This window comes from Aulostomus chinensis, chromosome 16, assembly GCF_037954235.1.
Source record: "Aulostomus chinensis isolate RoL2024-O1b breed Wild chromosome 16, RoL_Achi_v1.0, whole genome shotgun sequence".
Lineage (NCBI taxonomy): Eukaryota > Metazoa > Chordata > Actinopteri > Syngnathiformes > Aulostomidae > Aulostomus > Aulostomus chinensis.
In genome coordinates, this window is record NC_141335.1 from 26,068,450 (window position 1) to 26,094,241 (window position 25,792).

Genomic DNA, 25,792 nt, shown 5'->3' on the forward strand with positions numbered 1-25,792 from the left:
TTGTCTATTTGTATCTCTTGCCAGTTGTCATGTCAGGAAACGTAACACAAGCTAGTAGCATCACTTGGTTTGCTGGTAGAGGAGTGTGGGTTTTCACCAGGTAAGAGAAGCTTGAAGCCTGCAGGACATCACTTTTTATGTTTAGCTATGAGTTCATGATCTGGCCTGAGCAAGACCCCCCCCCCCCCCCCCCCCCAAGAAAAAAAATCACGGAGACTTCATGAGAGCCTGTGAACGTGTTCATCTAGAATTTCAGTGTAGCGGCTGGTGACTTGTGTAGTCAGCAGATGTCCTGAGTTCCCAGGGTCCACCTGCAGTGGAACGTCACAAAAAAGATTTCTGGGGTCTTGCTAAGGCTAATTCATACGCTAACAGCAAAAGAGCTGAATATCTAACTACATGAAGTGATGTCATGTTAATAAGCTGCAAGAATTCAGCATGACATCTCCTTCCTGACAGGGAAGATGCTTTGAAAGTTGTATTAATGAGTGGAACTGCTGCTCATCCTAATCTGCAGCCTGCCCTGCTTTCCCAGCCTCACGTCTGTGTTTGCCCTACCTCTCCATGTAAAGCACGACTCATCCAGATCACATGAAAGGGGATTAAAGCAGGTCTGATTTACACACAGTTCAAGTGAAATTACTATCAACTATACTTCTCACAGAGAGCAAAGAGGATTGGACTCACGTAGTCGTCGTATGATTCATGTGTGACCGCTAAGAGCAGGGGCCTGTATCCAGCACTTCCTGCTGCTCCCCTGGCTCTCGGAGCTTGTATCTCCCTCGTCAAAACAGCTGTGTGAGGTTTGCTGTGTGTCGCTGGCGCCGTCCCCCGAGGTGAACTCCTTCCTGTGCCTCTGTGGACCCTGCTGGAGCAAACATGCAGTCAAACATGGCAGAGATGTGTCCTGGGAATCTGACGCCACAAGTTCTGCAACTATAAAGATTTCAGTGAAATGTCCTTAATCCCCCTCACTGCTGCCGTGTGTCTCTGTTGGTGGATCAGCGTATAACCTCCGCTGGCACTGAGGTTGATCTTGTAAAGATCAGAGGGCTGAAAAGTGTCACTTTGTGTCTGTCTTGCTGCTGCTAACATGCCTGTGGGACACAGCAGCGTTATTTCAGTACCACCACGGCGCTGCGCCTGCTCTTACATCCCATCTTTGGACTCCAGGGTGGGACCGTTGTGTGAGTGACCAGCAGCAGGACTCGTGGAACACTGCAGCGACTGCAGGGCCAGTTTAGCATTGCAAAGCAGTCTTTTGTCTGCAGACTTAGATTTGAACAGCAGCGTGATACAGATGGGCAAGGAAACCATTTCCTCCGCTGGCGCATCTTCTCTAGGTAGCAGCCCATTGTGATCCAAAAATACAGACACTCCAAAGGGAATTACTGGTGCATATTTTTCATGGAGATTTACAATAATCGCTTATCGGTGTGCCATGAGGAGTAAATCTGGGGATGGAAGTGGTGGCGGTGAGTTTAAACTGGGTGCGTCTCACACTACTGCTGGAATTAGCTCACTGACATGTGCTGCCAGGATGAGGCCTGACTGTCATGGTAAACTCTGATAGATTATGGACAATTTGCTTTCAAAACTTTTACTAAAAGTGAGACCACAGCGCCTGCATGCATGGCTAAGCCAATCAAATGCTCCGTTATTATGTCACCGCCTGCGTCCCAAAATTCCCTGAAGCTCTGTGGAGTTTGGGAGGAGACGTGTTTGGCTGTCCTCCCTGGGTGGAAGGACGGAGTCACCTGCTCCTGACAGCAGTCTCTTCAGAAAAGTGATGTCATGTGGTCAGTCTGTTCACAGGTGCAGCGAGCGGAGGTTTAACAAAGAGAAGACTTCTTAATTCTGATTGATTTACCTTTTTAAACTCTCTTCATGTTCAGTACATGGGGTCACAGTGATTAATAGGAGGACAGCTGACTACAGCAAGGCACTTCCTCCTGGAGGGACAAAAGAGCCGCACAGCTGCTGGCACTCAACTGGGAAGAATAGATTATTAACAGTAGGTGGCGCCTTACAGCTGCTTCTCATCAGGCCGTCCCTTTCAAACGGGACAGGAGCTAAATGTTGCTGCTTCATGTGACTTCAAACTACATTTGAATCATCTGCAAGCTTTACTAGTTAATGACTCGGAAAAACAGCCCAATTTCCCAAAACTACTGGAGACACCGTGTTATGCTACACTGGCGGCTGCAGCGCGACTGTCGTGCGATGTCAGGTGATCAAACGTACCATCCTTTCAGCTCCATGACATGTGACTGTGTACGATCCCGACACCACGATTCAAAATCGATTCTTGATTCAGAAACCATTCGAAACATGAATAGATCTGATTTTTTCAGGTATTTTTCCAATTTGACTGACGTCGTTGTTTTAATAGGTGTCAAAGGCATGAAATCCCACTGAATCAGTCAAACATTCTTTTGTCAGCTCAGAGAGCGAAACGTGTTGTTTTTCCTTCAGGCTGTCGGTAAACACTCCGACAAATGGAAGCGTTTAACACCGAAACCCTCGCAGCTCCTGGGACGCAACGCGGTGCTTTGACAACCTCGCCAGATTTTAGCAGTTTGGTTTTCCACATTTCTCTCTGAGGTTTCACACAAACCTCCTACCTCCTTTGTGCCTGTGTTCACACATCTGGGGCAAACCTTTACATCACACCTGGAACGAGCACATCACCTGGTGGATGCTGTGGCGGCAGGTCGTCCGCTCCTCCCCTGCACACTCCTGCCTCTGCTGGAGTCGTCGGAGCCGTTGAGCAGGGAGAGCTCTCGGAGCTGCTCCTGTCTGATCTCGTCATTGTAATCCTGCGGGAACAAAGTACAGCATGCCTCATCTATTATTAACGGAAAACAAGAACATTTGTCTTCAGACTGCAACAGATGCTCGCAGCAGCAGCAAATGTCATCAAATTAAAATGATCCAGACACTCACAGAGGAAACACATGGCGCGCTCTCAACCTTGAAGACGAGAGATTGTTGTTTTTTGGTTACAGTTTGGATACCAAATGCAGAGGACAGATTACTAATGTGGGAAAAGACATGAGCATTCCTCAGAGGTGCTCGGGATTAACGGTGCAGGGTACCTTCTTTTTCACTGTCAATAAACAGGAGATTTATTCTGTTAAGACATTAAAAACAAATGTGTGTTTTTAATCCAAAATAGTCTTCAGTGGTGGGACATTCAGCAAAACTGGACGAGGTTGTTAAATCATTCCACAAACATCTACAATCAGAAGATGATTAAAGGAAATTGAAATCAGCAAAACCCAACTTCCATTGACGACGACAAAAACATCCCGGATTGTTTGCACGTGAGCTGGTAATTGACCATTTTTCAGTGGAATGCTGTTATTATTTGATTCTGAACCGTTTTCCTCAACCTGTTACCAAATCGTGATGCAGATCACGACACAGACGGTGGGAAGTGGAAGAGCCCTTTTTCATTATCTTGTCAATGCCAACAGATAAACAGGCCCATTTCCCAGAATCACTGCGCCGGGCTCACAAGATTACACCCCGGGCAACACATCTTTGTCATGGCAACAAAGCAAAGCAGGCGCCAGCGTCGGTCTTGGGTTGGCAGCGACAGACAAGTTTGTTGTGTCTTGACTGTTTGACTGTTGACTTTTCCAGGCTGGAAGGAGAGCAGCCAGGCCAAGAACGTCTGAGTGAAGTCCTCACAATGAGTCCAGATCACGAGCATCCCAAACTTTGACCTCAGTTCCTGCGACTGAACAATTACAATGAAAAGGTCTCTGTGGGGGGGACGGCTCAGGGGCAGAGTGGACATCTAGCAACCGAAGGGTCGCTGGTTCGATCCCAACTTCCCCCAGTGACCATGTCCAAGTGTCCTTGAGCAAGGTACTGAACCCCTAACTGCTCCTGATGACCCTGGGATGGACTGGTGACCCGTCCAGGGTGAACCCTGCCTCTCACCCATTGTCAGCTGGGATAGGCTCCACCCCCCCTGCGCCCCCCCGTGACCCTTAACAGGTAAGCGGTACAGAAAATGGAAGGACGGAGGTCCGAACTGTCAACACCCACAAGACAGAAGAACGAGTGTCAGAGGATCCAGATGCTTCTGTTCCAGGAGGTCTGCTCATCCCTGAATGAAGTCACGACTGTGACGCAGAGACTCGGCTGCTCCTCAAATCTGGGAGAGGGAGCTCCTCTGGCAGGAACGGCATTGCCGGCTTTAGCAGCCGCCAGCACTCAAACTTTCCTTGAATTCTTTATCAGGACTTCTCTTTTTTTCCAGCTCAATGACATTTGTGGGGAATGTTTTGCAGTTTGAGCTGCTCGATATGAACTTTGCCTCAACGTCTCACCGCGGCTGACAGAGGGGTCAGAGGTCCAGACCTGGACTGGATTTCTACAGGATGTCGTACTTGTTCACTTTGGATGTATTTGGCACTTCATTTGTTCATAACCACAGCAGCAACAGTGACTGGATGAAAACTAAACATCCAGAGCCTGATGCAACACGCCTGAGTTTCATTCCCTTCACTTTCAATTCGTACACAAAAACGTCTCTCCTGCATCCGCGTCTTCTCCTCCACACACAGCAGAACCCATGAAGGAACGAGAATATCGGCCCTTCTTTAAAATCAGAATCATCTGATGAGCAAAACCACACAAAAGCCTCTTCTTCTTCAAGTAACTATATGATCCGGTCCGGGGGCTGCAGCCGAGGTTTTCCTGTTAAAGCTCATCAAACTGGCTGCTGACGGAGGCGTTAACCTGAGCACACACAGACCCACGCTCGGGTCCACAGGCCGCGCTGTTTGCTGTTTGTTCTGACTGTGTGTGACCTCGTGCACACACGTCGCCGTTCACAGAGCCAACATTTGAACTTACGCGTGACGGATGACGATGCCGCTCACACTCAGGTGAAACTATAAGGTGTCTCGATAACCTGAGGCCAGTTGCTGGTTCTGTTTGACTTGATTTCTCGTTCCGGCGCCGCAACTCTGGCTCCCTGTGTGTGACTGGCGCTTGTGTCAGAGACGTCAGCCTGTTGAGGAAGGCAGCAAACTGCCTCGGTTGAGAAAAACAAAAAAGCTGCATTTCTGACCAGTGAATCAAGTCACGTTTTACTGAATTCTCTCCACACACCAATAAAAGACTGACTGATACCAGCGACAAATAAATAAATACATTTTTTAATCTATTTTTAACCAACAAAGGGAGAGATTACTGTGTGCCCACGTGCAGCGTTTTGGCTAAACTACAGGAAGCTACTATCATAATTTCACATTTCGTGTTCTGTTGCTGCAGTTCGCTGGATCTTTGGAGTTTGTGTGCGGTAACATTTCTGCCTGGCGGTCTGTCGCTGTCAGTTCCGTCTGCCAGCTGCATAAAAGCTGTTTTGCGATGGGATGAACATCAAACAGGCAAAACAACTCGGACAGAGAAAGTGGTGGGCGGAGCCAAACTGTGAACCTTGAGCTGGCTGAGGCGGCTACTTCCTGTAGCCCTCTGCTAACTTGAACAACAGTAACAGTGAGAAGCCTGTGATGCCAGCACGCCAACAGTTGTTTGTCACAACTGTCAGAAGATGCGCACTAAAGTTCAGCACCAAAGCTTTAATCCTAAACTGACTTAAAGACAACACCATTGAAATAAATCGAATTCACGCGTAACTGTTAAACTCAAATGGTGACCACAGACACGGATCATAACAGATAAACTTAATAAAACGTCCTGATGCTTCCAAAACAAATGGGGAAAAATGATCCGGATGCACGCAGCCAGCTGCTGCAGCTGTTTATCTGCATCCTGACAGTGACGCAGCAGGGTTCCTCAGCGAGACCAGCAACCCTCTATTATCTCCTCATTACGTCGAGCAGCCTCCTCATTCCTGATGCAGCAAAGCAAACATACCAACGAAGCTGAACTCACACGTCCATGTTGTCCACAGTGACATCACTGCTCAGGCTCCTGTTTGCACGCATGTGTCTTCCAGCAAGCACAAGCCTTCCCTTCACTGCTGTGGTCAACAGACGGTCAGATAAACCGCCGTCATGTCCATGTCGGAGTTTCTGCTCACAATTCACTCAGTTACACCTTGTACATTATTATCAATCAACAAAAAGCCTGAATGTAAATTTATTAATGACAGTACGTCCAGTATTAAAGTCAAGAAAATGAAGGGTTTTTTCCCCGTTTCAAAGATCAGGGGAACTCAGGTTTGGTTCAATAATGTGAGCAACATGTTTAATGTAAGACAAAGGCTAAATAAAGGTGAATTTCACTTCAAATTCAAACATTCAGTTGTGTTTTGGTGAGAGAACAGAGGAGCGGATGAAGTAAAGTGAATGTTACAAATTCAGTTTATGTTCCAATTTGGCCAAATCTGCTTTCTTACTTTTTATCTTCTGAGTTTCAGCTGAAAACCCATCAGTTTGTTGTCACCTCAGGAACTCAAAGGTAAAGGTAAGGAAGGAGACTTGGCAAAAGAGGAACAGTTACTGAATTTATAATACTGCTACAATCAGGGTTGTGTGATCCAGCTGGTGGGGAGCCAACTGCAACGCTGCTTGAGAACCAGGACTCACACCTGCTGCTGCTGCTGGAGCTTCAGCTGGAGCTATTGGAGCTGCTGCTGCTGGAGCTGTTGGAGCTGCTGCTGCTGGAGCTGTTGGAGCTGCTGCTGCTGGAGCTTCAGCTGGAGCTATTGGAGCTGCTGCTGCTGGAGCTGTTGGAGCTGCTGCTGCTGGAGCTGTTGGAGCTGCTGCTGTTGGAGCTGCTGCTGCTGGAGCTATTGGAGCTGCTGCTGCTGGAGCTGCTGCTGCTGGAGCTGCTGCTGCTGGAGCTGGAGCTGCTGCTGCTGGAGCTGTTGGAGCTGCAGCTGCTGGAGCTATTGGAGCTGCTGCTGTTGGAGCTGCTGCTGCTGCTGGAGCTTCAGCTGGAGCTATTGGAGCTGCTGCTGCTGGAGCTGGAGCTGCTGCTGCTGGAGCTGTTGGAGCTGCTGCTGTTGGAGCTGCTGCTGCTGGAGCTATTGGAGCTGCTGCTGCTGGAGCTGCTGCTGCTGGAGCTGGAGCTGCTGCTGCTGGAGCTGTTGGAGCTGCAGCTGCTGGAGCTATTGGAGCTGCTGCTGTTGGAGCTGCTGCTGGAGCTGGAGCTGCTGCTGTTGGAGCTGCTGCTGCTGGAGCTATTGGAGCTGCTGCTGCTGGAGCTGCTGCTGCTGGAGCTGGAGCTGCTGCTGCTGGAGCTGCTGCTGTTGGAGCTGCTGCTGCTGGAGCTGTTGAGCTGCAGCTGCTGGAGCTGCTGCTGCTGGAGCTGGAGCTGTTGGAGCTGCTGGAGCTGCTGCTGCTGCGGCTCCATTATTTGCTCTGGTATTTAAATGCTAGATGCGTGATAGTCAACGCAATCTTCCAGCTGTCATTTGCGCGTTATCACATTTGTGCGAGGTAACGATGCAGGCTGGTTAATGTTGATGATGCAACCATTTGCACGAGTGCAGCTCTCCCTTCACTGCCTGCACTACTTGCTCTTGTATATATTTCTCCCCCCACACGATGTGATCTATTTATTTGATATTGCTCTTCTTTGCACCAGTGTATAGTGGACCTTATCTGCCGTGTGCTAGCTCTGTACGATCCATGAAATATTCTATGATGTATGGGATTTTTATCACATATTTGAATTCTTGTTTTTTGTACTATGTATGTACAGTTTTTACATGCTGATTTAAGGTGACATCTGTCCAAGGACAACAGTAGAGCTTCAGCTACACTCAGTAATTCAATCTAAAGTATCTCTGCATCAACCGTAAAGAGTTCCCCACAAGCAGAGGTCTGAAGCTACAGAACCAGCAGCAACAAAGAGTTAGAACTCCAGCTGAGTCGACTGACACACCAAACAGCGTCTCATCAGCTGACTTGGGCTTCTGGTTTTGTGGAGCCAGCTTCCACCAGGGTCTGGCTCAGAACCCTCTGGGCTGCTCCTTCACTGAGCTTCTCGTTTGGAGCCTCATGAGGAAATCCTAAGCAGCCGACTTGTCTTCTTCTTGCCCCTTTTGTCTTGGATGTGTTTTATTTTTATTTTTGTTTTATGACTGAGTTTGGCCTCTATAACGTTCTGCTGCTCTTTCCCTGCTTCTTCTATATTTCACTTTCATCAGTGAGGCCTTCTTGTTCACAGCCGGGTCCTTCTGGATCTCCTCCTCCAGGTTGGACACTGCGCATTTCCCTTTTCTTTTGGGAGGAGCTCTTAACTGCTCAGTTTTTGCTGAAGCTGCTGCATGCAATCACAAAGGGAGCTTCAGCTCTCTGCTCCTCCAGCTGGAGCTTCTGTTCTTCCTCCTTGATGGATTTCATCTCCTGCTCTGGTCACTGACCTGCTGCTTGTCTGGAGACTTGACCAGGTCGGAGTGTTTGTTCACACTCTGAGTGTCTCTGAGGATGCTGCGTCACTAACCGTCGGCTCTCAGAGGAGCAGACTCATGTACGCGTACGAGTGCGTTGCCTGTGCTCATCAAAACGCCGCTCTTTCAGGAGCTCATTGACTGTTACTGCTGTGTTCGATGTTGCTGTGATATTTTATTGTTCGGAGGTATTCAGGGCACAGGCCTTTAAACTGCAAATGTCAGTGGTTAGGTGGTCAAATGAAATGTGAAGTCACTCCAAAAGGTCTCATCCTGTGAAATTACTGCACCAACTTGTCTGAGGCGGCTGTGTGCACGCAGGCAGAGTCGTGGTTATGGGTTGGTGGGTGTTGTATGGGGGGGGGGTATGAGGAGGGGGGGGGGAGTGAGTTATTGCAGTCGTTCATTTCTGTATGCGGCGTGACACACAAGAGTAGCTGAAGAAACACACTCTTTACATTAATGTGGCTTCAAGAGGACCAAAAATGAGTCCACGGGCCGCAGCAGTGAGGACAAACTGACCTCAAGCAGGCAGACAAGTTGAACTGAGCCCGGCGCCATGATGGCGGCCATCTGCCTCGACCAATTGGGGTGAGAGTGAAAGAAAATGAGAGACAGCTAAAGAGTGAGAAAGAGACTGACAGACAGACAGAAAGATAGACCAAGCCCAGGGGAGACAAGGACAGAGAGACAGACTGAGGGATGGAGACGATTCACAGTCAAAGCGAGCGAGTAACAAGAGGCAAGTTTCCATGCGACTCTGAGTGATGCTGTTTGGAAAGGTTCTGCACCAGCCCCTCTGAAGGAGGCTGGACAGTTTGACCCGGTTTTGACCCAAAAGGCAGGAGTCAGACCCCAAAGGCAGGAGTCAGACCCCAAAGGCAGGAGTCAGACCCCAAAGGCAGGAGTCAGACCCCAAAAAAGAAGTCAGACCCCAAAGGCAGGAGTCAGACCCCAAAGGCAGGAGTCAGACCCCAAAGGCAGGAGTCAGACCCAGCTGCTGATCAAATTTAGAGAGTGTTGGTCAGACTGACAGGAGGGTTAAGGGTTAGCTTCAGAGTGTCCACATGTCCAAAAATTCCCTTGGCCATGATTTGTGGCGCCGCCACATAATACCGGCATTGTTCCAGCACTAACGCATCAACTGTGAGCTCTGCCTGGACGTAGTGGAGAGCTAAAGGGTGTGAAAAGTGTCTAACTCAGATTGAGATTCATTTTTATTGTTCTCAACAACCCGAATCTAGAGACAAACTTAGTTGGCGACAGTGCCGGGGGCCACTCAGCCGTGCATTCACTGAAGCCATCAGGGTGGGCGATGGCCCCCCCGGTGCCTCTAAACAGCCCCCCGATAGGTCCACCAGAGCATTGATAGGTAATAAAAATAGAACAAGAATAAAGCAAACACAGTTCCCCTCATAAATTCATGTTGGTCTCGACAGAGCCCTGTGACTAAGACAGTAAAGGATACTGAGCCCATGTGTGCGTCTCTGAAATCTATTATACATTCATGACTTTTCTGTACCTTGCAAAAATAAGTAAGAAAACCTAAGAAAAATCAATAGCAGGGTTGAGGAGTGTGTGAGTGTGCGAGTATAACCCGGCCTGCCCCGTTCCTCCCACAGATAACAGCCAACATCTCTCTCAGCAACAGAACATGCTGATAGCCACAGCTGAGACTGCCCATTGTCCTCCAGGAGCCAGCATCCCCAGCAGCTCCAGCCGCGCATGCTGCTCACGCCGTAGACCAGCAGGTGTATCTGTTAGCTGGCAAACAGGCTCTCATTACTACTACTACTACTACTACTACTACCAGCAATAATAATAATAATGTAGCTTCATGCAGACATTAGATAATGAAGATTACATCATGATTATGTCATCAAAAATACTACTGAGACAAGGATTTAGTATTTCATTTGTGCAGGGTCATGCGGAGACATTTCCCCTCTCTCACTGGTCCTGCTATGCTAATTTGTGTTATTATGCTGAAGTGATAATTCATCCAGGAGTGTATTGTGTCTTTCAAGCACACTAATCGGAGTCTTGAGTTTGCTAAGAGGTTTTTCCCTTCTTCTTTGTGACTCCAGGATGCAGACAGAACCGTTTATTTAGCTTGAAGCTAATGGAGAGTGACAGCTAACAACAGCCACAGCAACAAAACAAACAAAACTCGAGCGCTTCTGGTTTGGCGCTGCCTGTGAAGGAGAGCGTTGGTCTGCATGACGGTGCCAGCTGCTCGTGTTTGGTGCGACAGCGAACGAGCGCAGGACTGGAAGTGCTCAGGTTTGTGTGGAGTCACAAAGAAGAAATGCAGGAGGGAAAACTGGGATGTGAGGGTGATGCATTACTTTAATGTGTTGAGTGGAAAACGCTCCTCCAGAGAGCAGCAACGCCGCAAACCAAGAAACCGACTGCCACCACCAGTTTGTTCTCCCTGTTTACTGCAGCCGTGACTACCAGCCGCGCTGTCAGCAGAACTTATGAGTATCAGATCCAGGATGTTAACCAGGTGAGTCTGTTCCAGGTGACATTGGTCTGGTTGTGAATTACCACAGCGCGTCGCCACGGCATCAACACAGCTACAGCAACAGTCCATCCATCCATCCCTCCATCCATCCATCCAGCCATCCATCCATTTTCTATACCACTTATCCACTGAGGGTTGCTGAGGGGTGGAACCTATCCCAGCTGACATTGGGTGAGAGGCGTGGTTCACCCTGGACGGGTCACCAGTCCATCACAGGGCCATCAGGAGCAGTTAGGGGTTCAGTATCTTGCTCAGGGACACTTGGACATGGTCACCGGGGGAAGTGGGGATCGAACCAGCGACCCTTCGGTTGCTAAACGGCCACCCTACCTCTGAGCCACGGCGCCTCCTTCAACCAGAGTTGAATCCCTATAATTTTATTGATGCTACTGGTTGAAATCAAATGAGATATACATTTTTGTGTATATGCACACAACCTGGTGACGACACATGGGTGAACAAAGCACCTCCATCAAGGACAAGGGGGACAAAATTCAAAGTGGCAACATGCGCCGCTCTGTGAGTGGGCGGGTGTCCTAGCAACTAGCTAGCATCAGCCTCATTTTCATCCACAGGGTTTTCACACAGATGAAGTAGCTCTTAATGCATTTGGTAGAGAAAAGGTGAACAGCAGGAAGCACTTGCCAGCTTCCACCAGAGGCAGGAATCATCACCTGCAGGCATCTGTCACCATAGATACTGACAGATGCCTGCTGCGTTACATCATCTGCTGTTTATCTCCAAATACATAGCCTCCTTCACAGCAGAGAATGTGCGGTATTTTTATCTGTTTATTCTAGAGAGGAGGCAGCGAAGGCTGAATGTGGGGACAAGGCTTTCCCTGTATTAACACCACAGAATATTATGAAGATATAAACTGCGCTCCATCTAATACACACACTTGCAGTAACAGTACATGACACCCTCACTGTTAGTGACACCACTGAAATGGTTCCATCCCCGTCGTGGGATTTCACACAACAAACATACGAACATGTGAACATTCTCACGTGTGCTCTTGACGCCCGACTGTTCACCCTCCAACACACAGACGCCACCAGTCAGTGCCAGCTGCACAGAGCAAACAGAATCAAGTCCAAGTCTCCTCCTGAGGACGGACAACACGCTGTAAACATCAGTACATGGAGGGACATGAACTGCAGTATCATCAGCAGTTGCAGAGGGAAAACCTCCATGAAGCCAAGTTTGATGAATATTTACATCCCAGACTCAGGAAAACGCCCCATGCACAGCAGCCAATGCTAAGGGCTATCAGCTGCACGCTGCTGGCGTCCGGCGGCTGCTCCGTGCTCCTCTTTAATTGCTGAGTTTGATATTCGTGCATGAAAGCGACACACAGCTCACTCGTCTTGAGCCAAACTAAATGAGTTCCTGCGTGTTGATGATACTGTTCACAGTGATGACGGCGTCTGTGAGGAGTAAATGTTGGTCAGGGAAAATGAAGTCAAGCAGCAAACTTACTGGAACGAGGAACTTCTTAATCTCCTCCAAGGCGTGGCTCATGCGGGAATACGCCTCGCCAGGTGGAGCGAAGACTTCAATCAGGACGTGAAGATCGTTACTCAAATGTGCATATTTGGCCTCGCCACTTTTCCTCAGTTCCTCTTCCTGTGAATTTAAATCGCAAAAGACAAAATCCGTTGATTTTTTTATGATTTAATTATTAAAAAATTACCACGATGAACTGTGATTCAAAATTGCACACAAATAATAAAGAGTTTTTTCTTTGAAGAACAACAGAATGCAGTAACGAGACAGGTTCTCATTTAAGGGCAGGACAGCCAGTGTGTCAGCCAGCAGGAGGGCGTTCACACACGGCAGCAGCTGATGTGACAGCTTCCAGGAGAGCAGGACTCGTTCACGTTTGCTGATGTGATGACAGGACTGTCCAGACTGTAGGAACCCTGTAAAAGATATCTCAGAAAAGTGTAGGTCTGAACTTGTCACATTTCAAAGATGGAGGTGAAGACCTTGAAGTAGCTGAGTTGTTTGTTTCCAGGGCAAAAGCGGGGAAAAAAACCAACAACAACATTAAAAAGAACTTCTCCAGGATCTGGATCAGCTCTCACTTTTTAGCACTGGACTTCATACTGAACTGCAGCGCATAAAATTCAGTCTAACACACTTTGGTATGACATTCAGTTGTATGAATACTTGATTTCTCATTAATGAGCAAAGACAACTTTGGGGAAATGTTTATCTTGGAAGTAGCACACCTCAACAAAGTACTTTGGCGCTACCGTGGCGCTCCACGAACGCGGCCTGGAGTGTAACGAGCTCATTTCTCCTCTTTTGTCTCGGACATGCGGGAGACAATCGGTAGAAACACTCGTGATTTAGGCTCAAGGTGATGAGACACTTGAGCCATGGCGACATTCATCACCTTGTACAACACACAAAAACATGTCTGAAGATTATGGTTTGTGAGGATTAATTACTGCTCATGACAAATCTACAGGCAACAGAGGCCTCTCGTCCCACGGCTCCAGGGAATGTATCAGCGAGTGCTTCTCGAATAGAAACTTCATTTTGTGATTTGTGGGTGTTGTGGAAAACACTCCAATTCCAAAACAGCTCCGAGAAATATTTAAAAAGATTGAGATCAACGGTCACCGAAGGATGGGTGACCACGTGGATCCACTGGATGTGACAATCATTCATAACCTGACGGCAGCGCTCAGTCAGACAGGAGTCGTACTCAGAGGCCGCCTTTGGTCAGCAGAGAAAAGAAGAAAACAAGAGGAGATGGAGCTGTAAAAACCCAGAGAGATCAAGTGATGCATCAGCTGGATGCACCCTCAAGACGAACGAGGCAGCGGAGAGCAGCAGAGTCGAGCCGCCTGACGAGCAGCACGCGTGTCTCACCGACCAATGGCTACAAGTGCATGCTAGTGTTGGTCAATGAAACTGGAAGAGGGGCTTGGTTCAGCCCCTTTGAAGCAGGTTGCCAACCCTGACACACAAATCTTCTCCAGGAGTCTGTCAGCCGCCAACCTCGGCTCGATGTTACGCTGCTGTTCGATCGTTCCTGCCGTTCCAGTTAAGGAAGAGAATCGCTGTGTGTCCTGTGCACCCTTGAAACAGTTCTGCCTCTAAACCTGATGTCCTAATTTTCACCATACAGTCCATCAAACACAGAGCCACGGTGCAGGTGTTCTCAGGACACTGGTGCGCGGGTCCAGGTCTCGCCCCTGCAGGTCAGATGCTCCATCTACTGAGCCGCTGCCATGAACCACTGCTGAACTTCCCAATGTCACAGTGTGTTAAAGAAAATTGTGTTTATGTAGGAAAAGAATTTGCCTTCAGAATAAAGCTTTTTGGCTGTGATGCTGGCGTTGTAGTGGCAGATTGAGAAGCTGAGCATGAAAATATATAACAAGGTTTCAAAGTCAAGCACAAAGGAAGACGCTGCAGGTTTAGGGAGGCTGAGGAGGAAGTCCCACTGCAGAGCTCACATCTGAGATGGTCACACGTCTCGCCAACGACATCTCCTCAAACCTTCACTCTCCACGTCTGGAGCTAAAACCTGTTCACAGGTGCACAGGACAACGAACAGAGAAAAGACTTTGAGTAGCGCAAGACAACAGAGTCGCCACCAAACACGCCGATGTGAATGTTTCAGAATAAAGGCTGCAGAGCGACAGCAGAGCCGATCCAGACGACAGCAGGAAGTCAAATGTTGTGTCATTACATTCCTTGACAAGTTGAGAGTGTTTGATCATTTGTCTAATAAGTTGGACACGACTGATTCTCACGATCACTTCTTTGACTCAGCTGCCAGGATGCGGTGGCTATAGAAAGCGAAAGTCATCATGAAGTGTGCTCAGTTCAGTGGAGTTCACAGTAAACATGATGATGATGAACCTGCGCGGCGCCGTAGCGGCGCCTCAGAGAGGCACCGAGGTGCCGCGGTGCACGACAAGCAGAGAACATAGCCCAGGTTCTGCAGACTGATTGGGATGATTTACTGCTCACAACTGCTGCTTGATATATCGCGTGGTATGATTGATGCTTATTGGAATCATGTCTGAGAGAGGCTCAGCGTCGACTCGTTAATCTTCCTTCTTGAAGAGGATTGTTGTTGGACAACAACTTTGAGAAATAAAGATTCCATTGATGAAAAACATATTTTCTGTCTGCAGCCAACAGCGGCTTTATGAGAGGCGTCTGTCTGAAAATGGCTGCTACACCTGGAAACTGGAGAAGCAGGTGGATAAGAAAGCTGGGCTGAGTGAACGATGAGCTCAGGAGATGATTCACCCGACTGACGAGGCTTCGGTGACACGTGGAGCCACTGCTTATTTAATAACACGCACATGTTGATTAGTGAAACTTTGACGATGAAATGAATGCAGGTGTATAGAAGAGGAAGAGCGAGTCTGCAGGAAGACCCTGAAGTCAAGTATCAAAGGTGAGGAAAATCGCGATAACCTGCGAGTCTTCATTCGGGGCCGCAGGGGCCCAGCTGAGGTGAGACTGGCTTTAAAGGCTTAAAAGATCTGCACCGGAGCGGGGAGCTGTGCTTTAAAAGGAACTGGTTAATTCCTCAATCAATTCCTTGCTGACCCAATAATCCGAGGAGACGCCAGACCTCATCCCTCCTTCCTGCAGAGGGTCAGTGGACTGACCCTGGACCTGCTGTAACACATCACTGCAGTAATTCTGATTAATAATGATAATTAATCTGATCACGACTGACGGCTCATGATAATAATACACAACAGCTCAGCACGAATACTCAGTGTACGCACAGTGTGTTGTGCAATCATGTATAATAATGCATGTGTGTAATTATATGTGATAATTACTGCAGTATTTCTCATTATTCAATACTTCTTTATAAACATATACAGTATATAATGTACTGTAACCTACATATTTCTCTTTTGCATGTTAGGTATTCTGATTTGTACACAGTTGTGTTACTTCTATTTCACCATCGTTTCTCTACATCCTCCTCCTCCTTCTTCTCTTGAACAGGAGAAATTGCAGTGTGAACATTTTCCACCTGGAGATAAATGAAGTATTTCTGAGTCATTTTGTTTGCTTGTAGCAGTTAGAAGCACAGTGCTGGCATCCGGAACAATCCAGAAATTATTCACTTATGCTGTAATAAAGAGAGTTCAAGAGTATTTGTACACCTCAGAGCATTTATCCTAACAGTTACGTGCTTTACTCAAGGACATCTTGATGGTGGCTGTTATGGGAAAAGTGCCAATCAAACACTTTACCGGCGGAGCCAGTCTGGAGATAAAAACGGTCATCCTTGCATCAGAGCGCCAAACTCCCCTCACTGAACTGAAGCCGGCGGTAATTTAGCACGTTTTCATTTCTGCCAACAAATCAGCCTCAGTGGTGATGAATGAATATGTGACATGTACAAGTACACGCTGCAGCTGTATCGGTATATGTCTGCAGTATTCGACATGGACTGAGAGGTATTCATGTCCTGTCCACCATCACCATCACAATATCTCAGAAACGCCTCCTGGGCTTTGCTTCAAATTTGGCACAAACTTGGACTGAGATGAACCAAAACGATTTTGGCGGTTAAATATCAAATGTCACCACACGTGCACGTGATGTCTGTAGAACGAAGTTCAATCTCTGATGGTCCAAGGTCAAGGTCACCAGCACACATACAACCGCGGGGCAGCATTTCTAGTCGGCTACGTGGAGTCTTCCGAGGCGGCTGCTCCACCCCAGGAAGGGTCTGTGTCGTCCTGCTTACGCCAGTGAAAACGTAACCTCCTCTGTGGAGGCCATCAGTAGCTGCCACTGCTACTGAGGAGGTCAAGGAAGAACTTTCAACCCGACATGGAAAACAAAGTGAGCAAACTTCACGTACAGATGAAGGTCACATGGTGTGTCTGAAAGCTTTGGAGCAGCGACTGCATAAATTTCCACCTTCCACATGGATTACTAACAATCGCATTAACTGCTGCGGCGTTGGTCTACACCACGCATTGATATTCTTGACTTACAAAGTGGTGGTAGGACTGCAAGTGCGTGTGTTGATGTCTGCAGTAATAATAGCATTGTAACTCTATAGGAGCTCAGTGAATGCAGTTATGAGTACTGCATCCAGCAGGCTGTCTGTGTACACGCTGAGATAAGTTTGGCTCCAGGGAACCACAAGTCAGCAGGATAAATGACTTCAGCAAAGAGATTCATTACTTGGCATTCACAATTGATTATTACAGAAGACGCCATTAAACAACACACGGAGAAACTCTCATCCCCTCCTACACATGTTTGTCAAGCTATTAGCTACACACGGTGTGTTATTCATCACAGTTACTGCTAATTTGGTTGGAAAATTCTTCTGAAGTTGAATTTAAAGCTGCAACAATTTCCATTTGATCAATATCTTAGAGCAGCGAACATATGTTTCCACACCAATCGATAAATCTTACCTTGCCTTTATCCCTCATGGAACCTTTTCCCAGGATGGACATCTTCACTCCTGTTTCCTCTTGTAATCGTTTCATAGAATTTCCCCGCGGCCCCAACAGCTTTCCGACGAAATTAAACTGTGACACAGGAGGAAATCACATTTTCAACATGTCTAAGAAGACCAACACTGTAAAAGCTACAGAGGACATGAATGACAAGCCTCTCTGCAGCAGTGCCTCTGGCTGAGTGCTGGGATCCGTCCTCAGAGACACGAGGAATTTGATCCATTTGGAAGCAAAGGTGAACCATGAAAGGTGTTTGCTGGCCATTAGTCATCCATTATCACTCTCATCTCAGATGCAGTCAGCATACATCATGGAGGAAAAAGCTGTAATGTAGCCTGTAATAAATCAATATAATTGCGCTCTGTGTGTGGTGCGTTAAATGTGAACATGTGGTCCGCCATGATGGCCTGAACTCTGCCCTCGCTGGCGATGCATCTTATTGGGTGGGGGGTCATCGACGGGATGCAGAGAAGAAAAAGGGAACATGCGCTCAAACCAATAAGAGTGTTCCAGAGGTCAGCGTTGAGATAAAGTCAAAAATAATGAGTTTCTTCCCAGTGGGAAATTAAGAAATACTATCCAGATGACAAACGATCAGATTCGGGCCTCAGGGCTCTGACCATCATTTCCCTCTCGCCGAGCACCAGCGAGGGTTCATATTGGAGAAGGAACATGGCTGCTGCATCACTGCTGAGATTAGCGGTGATTAATCCGAGAGGTGGAGCTCATATTCGTGGTCAAATGGGTCATTTTAGGAGAAAATGTGAGCCGGGGATCGACTGGAAAATGAGTGAAATCTTTTATCACAGTCGTCTTGTGATTCTCATAAATTTGACCTTGGGATGTGAGCTGATGAAAGACCTCCTCCCGAGCTGAACAGGTGTCAGCCGCCCACCGCCACCTTCGCTGGCCAACCCTAAAATGATATTAACCTACTCACGACGCAAGCTCTCCCACTGTGGTGGAGCTGCTAATAAACTCACTGCCAGCTGTGTGGCTCCTCCAACAACTGCACACTCAGCTGTTCTACTCAACATCATTAACATCCAGAGTGAACGCTGCGATTCAGGTGAGGACGCCGGCGCCGGGGGACGTGGGGATGAGAGCAGCCTCAGAAGCAGACAGGCATCCCTACTGTCCTTGTGTGTCCTCTGATCTGAACGATGAAGGCCCCTTCGCGGAGGCCGGAGCTCACAGCGGTAGCTTTGACACGACCATCCTATAGCTGGCAGGGAGCTTGAGAACAGATGGTCGCCACGGCTACGTCGAGAACACGCTCGCTGGGCGGTAGAAGAAGAGCGGCCTGGTTTCATTAAGCTAATGAATGTCTGGAGCCTCTCTGCTGCTCCATGCTGGGCAATTTAGGCTTCAGAAAGGGGGCAGGGCTTTGGTTGTTAAATGAGGTTTGAAATGATGCGATGTGCCCCCCGCAGTCTCAACACTGATAGCGAAGCAGATACAGACGGTGACAAATTACAGAGAAAAACAACATAAAGTGACTGAGCAAAGTCTTCGGCCTCCAGGTTCCCCAGGAATCTACTGGAACACAACCGCTCCTGAACAGATTCCCCTGGTCGTGTTTTGATGATGTGGGTGGCGGAGGACCGTCCATCCTCCATTCAGAGGCCCGTTATTGTCCAGGTTTTCTTATGAATTGTCACCTGACCATTAGAGGAACGTGCGTTGGCAACAATGACGCACCAGATCCTTTTAAACACTGAAGATACGAACCCTGGGGACCAACTCCAGTTCCTCCTCATGGCGCCCAGTGACGTAACCTGTGACATCTGACAAACTCTCATCAGGGTTCAGGTTGTATGTTGGTGTCCAACCACACCGCAGTGGGCGGGGTTTAGGTGAGACGGTTCACTGAAGACGACAACAGCGCCACCTGAGGCGGTTCATGAACATTACAACAAGATGCGTGTGTGCTAAAATCCTTCAAAAATACAAAACAAACAGAAACTCAAGGAAGATTTCTTGTCGCCTGAGTGTGAACACTGCGTGCTGGACAGCGATCCGGGCGGTCTTCTGTCCCGACCCCCACCTGTGACTGTGACTCAGGAAAGATGTGTGAGACAGAAGCAGGAATGAGACAAATACTTCACATTGAACCACAATGACTTCCACCCCTGCAGGAGCTCAAATTCATAGCTATGTTTTTTGTTAAAAGATGATGCAATATCACATCATCCAGAGTTTACTGCTGCTCACTGACAGTGAGTCATTTCAGAGGTGGGATGGTGGGACCCCATCGCACAGCGCTGATGCACCTCATCATCCATGAAGCTCTTATTGCTGCTAATATCCAGGTGGACACTTGAGTGAACACCTGAACGGCGTCGACGGCTCACTGTAGAATAAAACCGCCCCTGCTGCGTTGAGAAGGATGCATTCACTGTATATGATGTGAGAAACCGCATTTCTGTGGCAGGCTGTTGGGTTTTTATCTCCATTTCAGAGCATGTCACTAATGTACCCTGCAAGGCTCGAGCGCTATAAACACACAACATCCCGGCGTTTTTTACTGTCGTCATATAAAACAGCCCAGATGGGATAACTAATAAACAAAGCAATCTGGGCTGATTTCATGGGGCAGGGTGGATACCTCCTCCAGCGCCAGCAGACCTATGTTAAACAGATCAGCCCCAAACTGAACAGCTCCTTCCTTGACCCTTGACCCATGCCACACCTCCATCATGGCTTTTGAATCTTCAGTGTACATTTACTGTCAGAAGAGCGAACCGACAGATGCGGCTGAAACTTTCCCTCGGTAACGCACTTCTATGGATGTCAGGTACATTTCCTGAATGTCCCCAGAAACATTTACATTTCTTCCAGGATGCTGAAGCCAACCTAATGACTCCAACCGCTTTGCTCTCAGCTGCTGCAGACGAGCGCGGTGCTGCAGCAGAGCCAGTTCAGAGTCGTCCCAAGGCTTTCACTGCCACGTTAGCGAGCTGTGCTACTGGGGAAATCCAGGTTTTGTCTGATAGGAGGATTACCTCCTCAGGTGAGTTTATGCTTTGGTAACAGCCCGGGATGACTGCCTGTCCTATCAGACTTTACAAAGCAGATGAGTGGTTGTTTAATGTGTGTGTCTGACGAGTGCAGGAGATTTACCGTTTGACTGGTGAGCTTCTCAGACTGGGATCAACATGATCTGAGTGTCTTAAGAGATCTTGTCAGTCAGTTTTAATATCAAATCTAAGGCATTATTCAGGTGAGCCTGATTCATTTCACAATGGTCTTAGTTGAGCTTTCACTCTCTCCTCTCTCTCTGTATCTCTCTCTCTGTCTCTCCCTCCCCTCCCTTTCTTTCCATCTCTCTCTCTCTTTCCTTCTCTACGGTAGATAAATTGTTGTGCTCATCAAGCAACTCTGGTGATTCAACCCATTTCACCAGCATTCGTGATCCATGTGGTCTGACGGCACTGGAAAGCCTGACGGGGCTCACGCTTAAATTATCTATCCACATTTAACAGCACAGGGCTGACCAGAACGAGCCAGTGCAGCCAGCTGCTTCAGCACGGTTGGCTGATGGAATCAAATCCATCCATGAAAAAGTCCTTCCCTCACTTCCTGTTTGCATCAAACACAAGTAAATACATATTTAAACAAATAGCGCCCTGACTGCTGTCTCACAGGGTTTTCCTCCTTTCCTCCTCTATGTTTTCTTTCAGCGACTCCACGAGAGCCTTGTATGATTCAGTTTCACAAAACCCACAAACACCATCGTGTTTGTCTTTATGCAGCTTGTAGACATGATGAGTCCTCCAGAGTCTTTACCACAGTGGTTGAAAGGCTCATTTCCTCCGGAAGCCTGCGGAGGGGCATCATAGCTGGCGACACACGACCAAGTCATCGTGTGTAGCAGGTTTAGCTCCTGCCCCAAACCTCCAGGGAACTACAACTGTGTCCTGAGTTGATTCACTCTGTCTATTGACCGGCTGCTTAACCCCTAATACTTCAAATATTGGGTCCATGTCTCACACCCCACATTGACCCTCTGTCTCCTCTCAGTCTGGCCTCTGCAGAACTCCTGACATCATTTTCTCCCCAGAAGAACAGAAATATGAAGGGATTTATGAATGAAACCATGAACTGATGGTTAAAAGGGCGTAAAAAGTTGTTAATTCCTCCGATGACGTTCACAACACTTCCAAATGGGGTGAGGGGATGAGTGGGAGAGGCCACCCCACCCACGTAGGACACCGAGGGGTGCATCTTTACATGCAGCTTGTCGTGATCTGCTATAGAGTTCCCTACAGTGTAGTTGGGATTACAGCTCAATACACCACCGCCATCTTCTGTAGCTCAGCCACATTCATTACGAACATCTATCATACACTGTATACATGACACACGGCATGGAAAATAAAAATATACCCCTCTCATAAAACGCCCTCAGCAATCCTAAGTTGTGACGACTAACAACTTGAGCCAAGATCAATACAGACGAGCAGTCAACAATGTCAGAGTGACACAACGCAACAAAAGCTGCTTAAGACCATGAAACTGCTCCAGACAGGCTGTGTGCTGCTGTCAGAGTGGCGGCTTCTCTCCGCAGTAGCAAACAGCCTGAGCTCCCGTCTGGCAAGTCTCTAACAAGATACGGCCTTAAAGTGATGACGGACTGAACCGAGCCGCACCACAGCGCCACCGAGGTCTGGTTCTTTGTGTTTGACACAGCCATTACTGCATCAGCCCTGCTGCTCTTCCACGTCCTCTTGCTCTTTATGGCTTCAGCACCTTTCATTTAAAAGTTGTACATTCCTGCTGCTGGACGAGTAAACAACAATAACAACAACAACAAGCAGCAGCACCAACTGGAGCTGTTGAGAATGAAGCTCTCACCACAGACAGGCGCTGTTCCCCTTCACCACAGGAAAGCGCGTGCTTACAGAGAGTCTGTGGTCGTCTGAGTCAGGAACGGAGACAGCAGAGTTCCTGAGGCAGCTGAGGAACGGCACCAGGCTGGAGTCTGGTAGCCACCGCGCTGTGCCGCAGCGTTGAGCTTCAACATCCCACTTAGTGGTTTCTCAGAGGCTGTTGTCTGGGTTTAACAGATCTCAGTAGTATTAACAAGTACTGCAGTAACATCTACACAGGCTCGGAAGTTCTCGCTATTTTTAGAAGATAATTGTATTGTAATATGATTTATTTTTCCATCGACTGCAAAATTCTTTCATTTTCAATGACTTCCAAGTCATGTGACCAAGGGACTGTAAACCAGCACCAGCTATTTGCCAGACTGGAAATATACGACATACTGCTATTTATTGCATTTTATGGACTGTTATATTTTAAGCAAATACTCTGGTGTAAAACATATGGTTTTTAATTTGAGCAGAACTACGAGACCTTTAGTTCCTGGGACTTCTCAGGGAACCAAAAGGTTCCTGTGGCTCAGTTCCACCGCCGCCTGGAGTCTCGTGAGGATGACGCTGATCAAGTCCTGATTCATAATCGAAGCACAACTGAACAAAAACTACTTCAAAGAGTGAAGAGAAAACACACAAGGAGCTTTTTTCCCTTCCCTAGAACACGCCTGTTTGAGGGCGTTTGTACGTGAACACATCTCTACGGCGCCCTGACCTGCCACCCACATGGCCAACAGTGTTGGTGTGACTCACCGCGACACGATTCATTCACAGCATCTTCATGTTTGTAGTCGGTTAGCAGCCTGTGACTTCTGATGGAATGGAATCTGGCTCGAACCTGACCTTCGTGACCTTTGATTGGCGAAAACAAGACAACTCAAACTATGAGGGATAAAACTGATTGACGTCTGACAAATACTAAAACGCACTGGTCGGGCTGCCACGATCAACACTGGTCATGTGATCCAGTGTTAAATACGCTCAGGCCCATTAGAGCAGCTTATCTAAACATGGATTACTTCATTACAGTGAAGTGATGAGCAGCGTCTGCAGGACACATTCAAACACGCGGAGCCACAAAGTCATCAGACAAACGGCAACTGTAGGATCCCCAACCTGGTTGTCACGCCAACGTACAAGTGCTTCATTCTAATTCCTACCCAGTGCTCTTCTCCCGTATTCAACACTTATCGAGGCTAAACACCTTCCCATGTGATAGGCCTTTCTTTGGGACATTGACATCCCTGAGCCCACAAAAATGGAGTTGGTCTGTGCGGCGAGTGCAACAGCTGCACGATTTAAAGGTCACAATAATCCAAGACTGATAAGCTGAACATTGTGGTACTCACAAGGGCACAACACAATGTCATGTGTCGTTGGCTGCACCTGCAGAGCGGCGCGAGCGAAAGCCCGACAAATGTACAACTGGCTGGGTCCAATAGGAGCTCTTATGAATTAAATCACCTTTACGGGCACAAATACTTCTGGTTCCGTTTGAACACGTGCAGAAGGGTCCTGCTGGACTCAGCCAGGACGAGCTGTTGAAAACCCATCCATGTCCCAAGGCTGTGAGATGCGAATCAAACCGTCTCATTAAACTGTAGCAGATAAATTCCAGTTAAGCAATAATGAATTGCTGATTATCTTAATCATGTTTTTGCTGAGTTGGTATGGTGATCTCAGCTCTCAATTTCAAGACTTCCATGAGAGCCCTGAGAGTGCATCACTATGGTTACAGACACGTGAAGCCAGATCAACGCTTCCTCACAGTTTCACAAGAGAGTGGAGATAAAAGTGAGGTCACTGGAGGAAGTTTATGTCTTTGTGGTGATGTGAAGTGACAGCAACCCACGAGAGGAAGCTCCAGACAGCACAAACACACCGGTCCTGTAGGAGTGATGCGTATCAGGTGTGTAATTAGATCTATCAGCCTTCCAGGTTTGCTCCAAATAAAGCGTGTTTGCCTCAAACATCTCTAACCAACTAAACCCCCCCCCCCACACACACACACACACACACATGCCCAAGATCAATTAAAGTTGGGATTCAGGTGCATTCAAACATTTATCTTTGTTGCATAAAGAACTTTGGCAAGGACAACCGAGACTGAAGTCAAATTCTGTCAGCACAAACTGGCAAAATCCCCTGAACGCACCGTCCACTAGCAGAGTCTCACCGCCGCCCTCCGGTGACTGGACGGTTGCTTCGACCACCCTCAAATTAGCAGGAAGAACAGAATTAATCAGTTATGTCTCAGAGCCACAAGTCAAATATCAATAGAACAATTAGCATTTCAAGTAATCAATTAAATCTTTGATTATCGGGATTTCAGAAAAGGGTCAAACGAAACGTTTTCAAACGAAAACAGGAGATCAGAAAGTTGGATCTGACCTCCACCTGCCAACATTCAAACTATCAATATCTAATAAATAGATTCATACATTTCTGGAAGCTTAATACAAAGAAGATGATTGGCATTTGAAGCAAAATAATTAATTGAAGTGATTGATTATCCAAACAGTTGGTAATGATTTCTTTTGGACTGAATAATCAACTCATTTTATCAGCTGAAGAAAGTCCACTGCAGGCTGTAAAATAATGAGCAGCTTTGAGGTGAAACTGAATTTAATTCCACTGGATTACCTTTTTTAAAATTATTTTCCTTATTTATGTAATTTTATTTGCATGTGTGTGGAGCACCACAATTTTGATAAACTCTGATTTATTAATTCCACTAATTCAATTACACATAGAGGGTTCTTTTGCAAAAATGGACAGAAATCCACTCTTAAGATTATCAACAATCAATAAAAACACAAGCAAAATACAACAAAATCAAAAAACAGAGACATGGCTGAACAAAAGCATCTGCACGATTACTTTAACATTTGATCTTTAAGAGCGGAGTCGTGTTTATCTGTTTCTGGACGGTTAACAACCCTCTACTACCATCGAGTGACAAGTGGTACAAGTTAGTCCTAACCACAGCAGATCCAGAGGATAAGCACAGGAGGGCTGGACGGCATCCATGTTTGCCAGCGTGCACAATAGAAGGTTCTGCAGCAGACATTTGGATTCTCCACAGCAGGAGTGGAGCAGGTGGAACTGATAACATTAAGAATGGCTCCGCTCCATTCAGGCGTCCCAGGAAGCCACGCCGGCCAAGCATCGCACCCTAATGTAGCACACGACTCCAGCGAAATGGGACGGTGCTGCTTCTCTGACGCCGAGAAGACATTAATCTTCTGTCAGGCACTTTGTCAAACCTGAAACCATCCAGAAGACTTCTCCCAAGAAATAATTTAATTACTTTGCATTTAATTACGTTTCAGCAAGATGTCAGCTGTAATAGCAAGAGTGAGCACAGCTGACACGAGAAGGAGCAAGCTGATGGCGCTCGGTACACAGCAGTGACGGTCCAGAGTGGATCCGGACCAGTGTGAAGTCAAATGAAACCACTTAGCCTCCCAGTACGGCCAGATGGACTCAAGAGACAAATATCTGGATCAGTGAGAAG

General features: G+C 47.5%; 1 protein-coding gene across 4 annotated transcripts in view; it reads right to left on the bottom strand.

The window, feature by feature from the left end:
* khdrbs2 (KH domain containing, RNA binding, signal transduction associated 2) overlaps positions 1-25,792 on the bottom strand; it is a 61,486-nt gene that overhangs the window by 16,923 nt on the left and 18,771 nt on the right. For all 4 annotated transcript variants that reach the window (XM_086181476.1, XM_086181477.1, XM_086181479.1 and 1 more), the window contains 4 exons: positions 17,348-17,464; positions 12,393-12,539; positions 2,692-2,819; positions 688-865 (listed from right to left, as the gene is read on the bottom strand). In XM_086181476.1, coding sequence (XP_086037602.1) covers positions 688-865; positions 2,692-2,819; positions 12,393-12,539; positions 17,348-17,464 — 570 coding nt within the window. The remainder of the gene's footprint in view (positions 1-687; positions 866-2,691; positions 2,820-12,392; positions 12,540-17,347; positions 17,465-25,792) is intronic.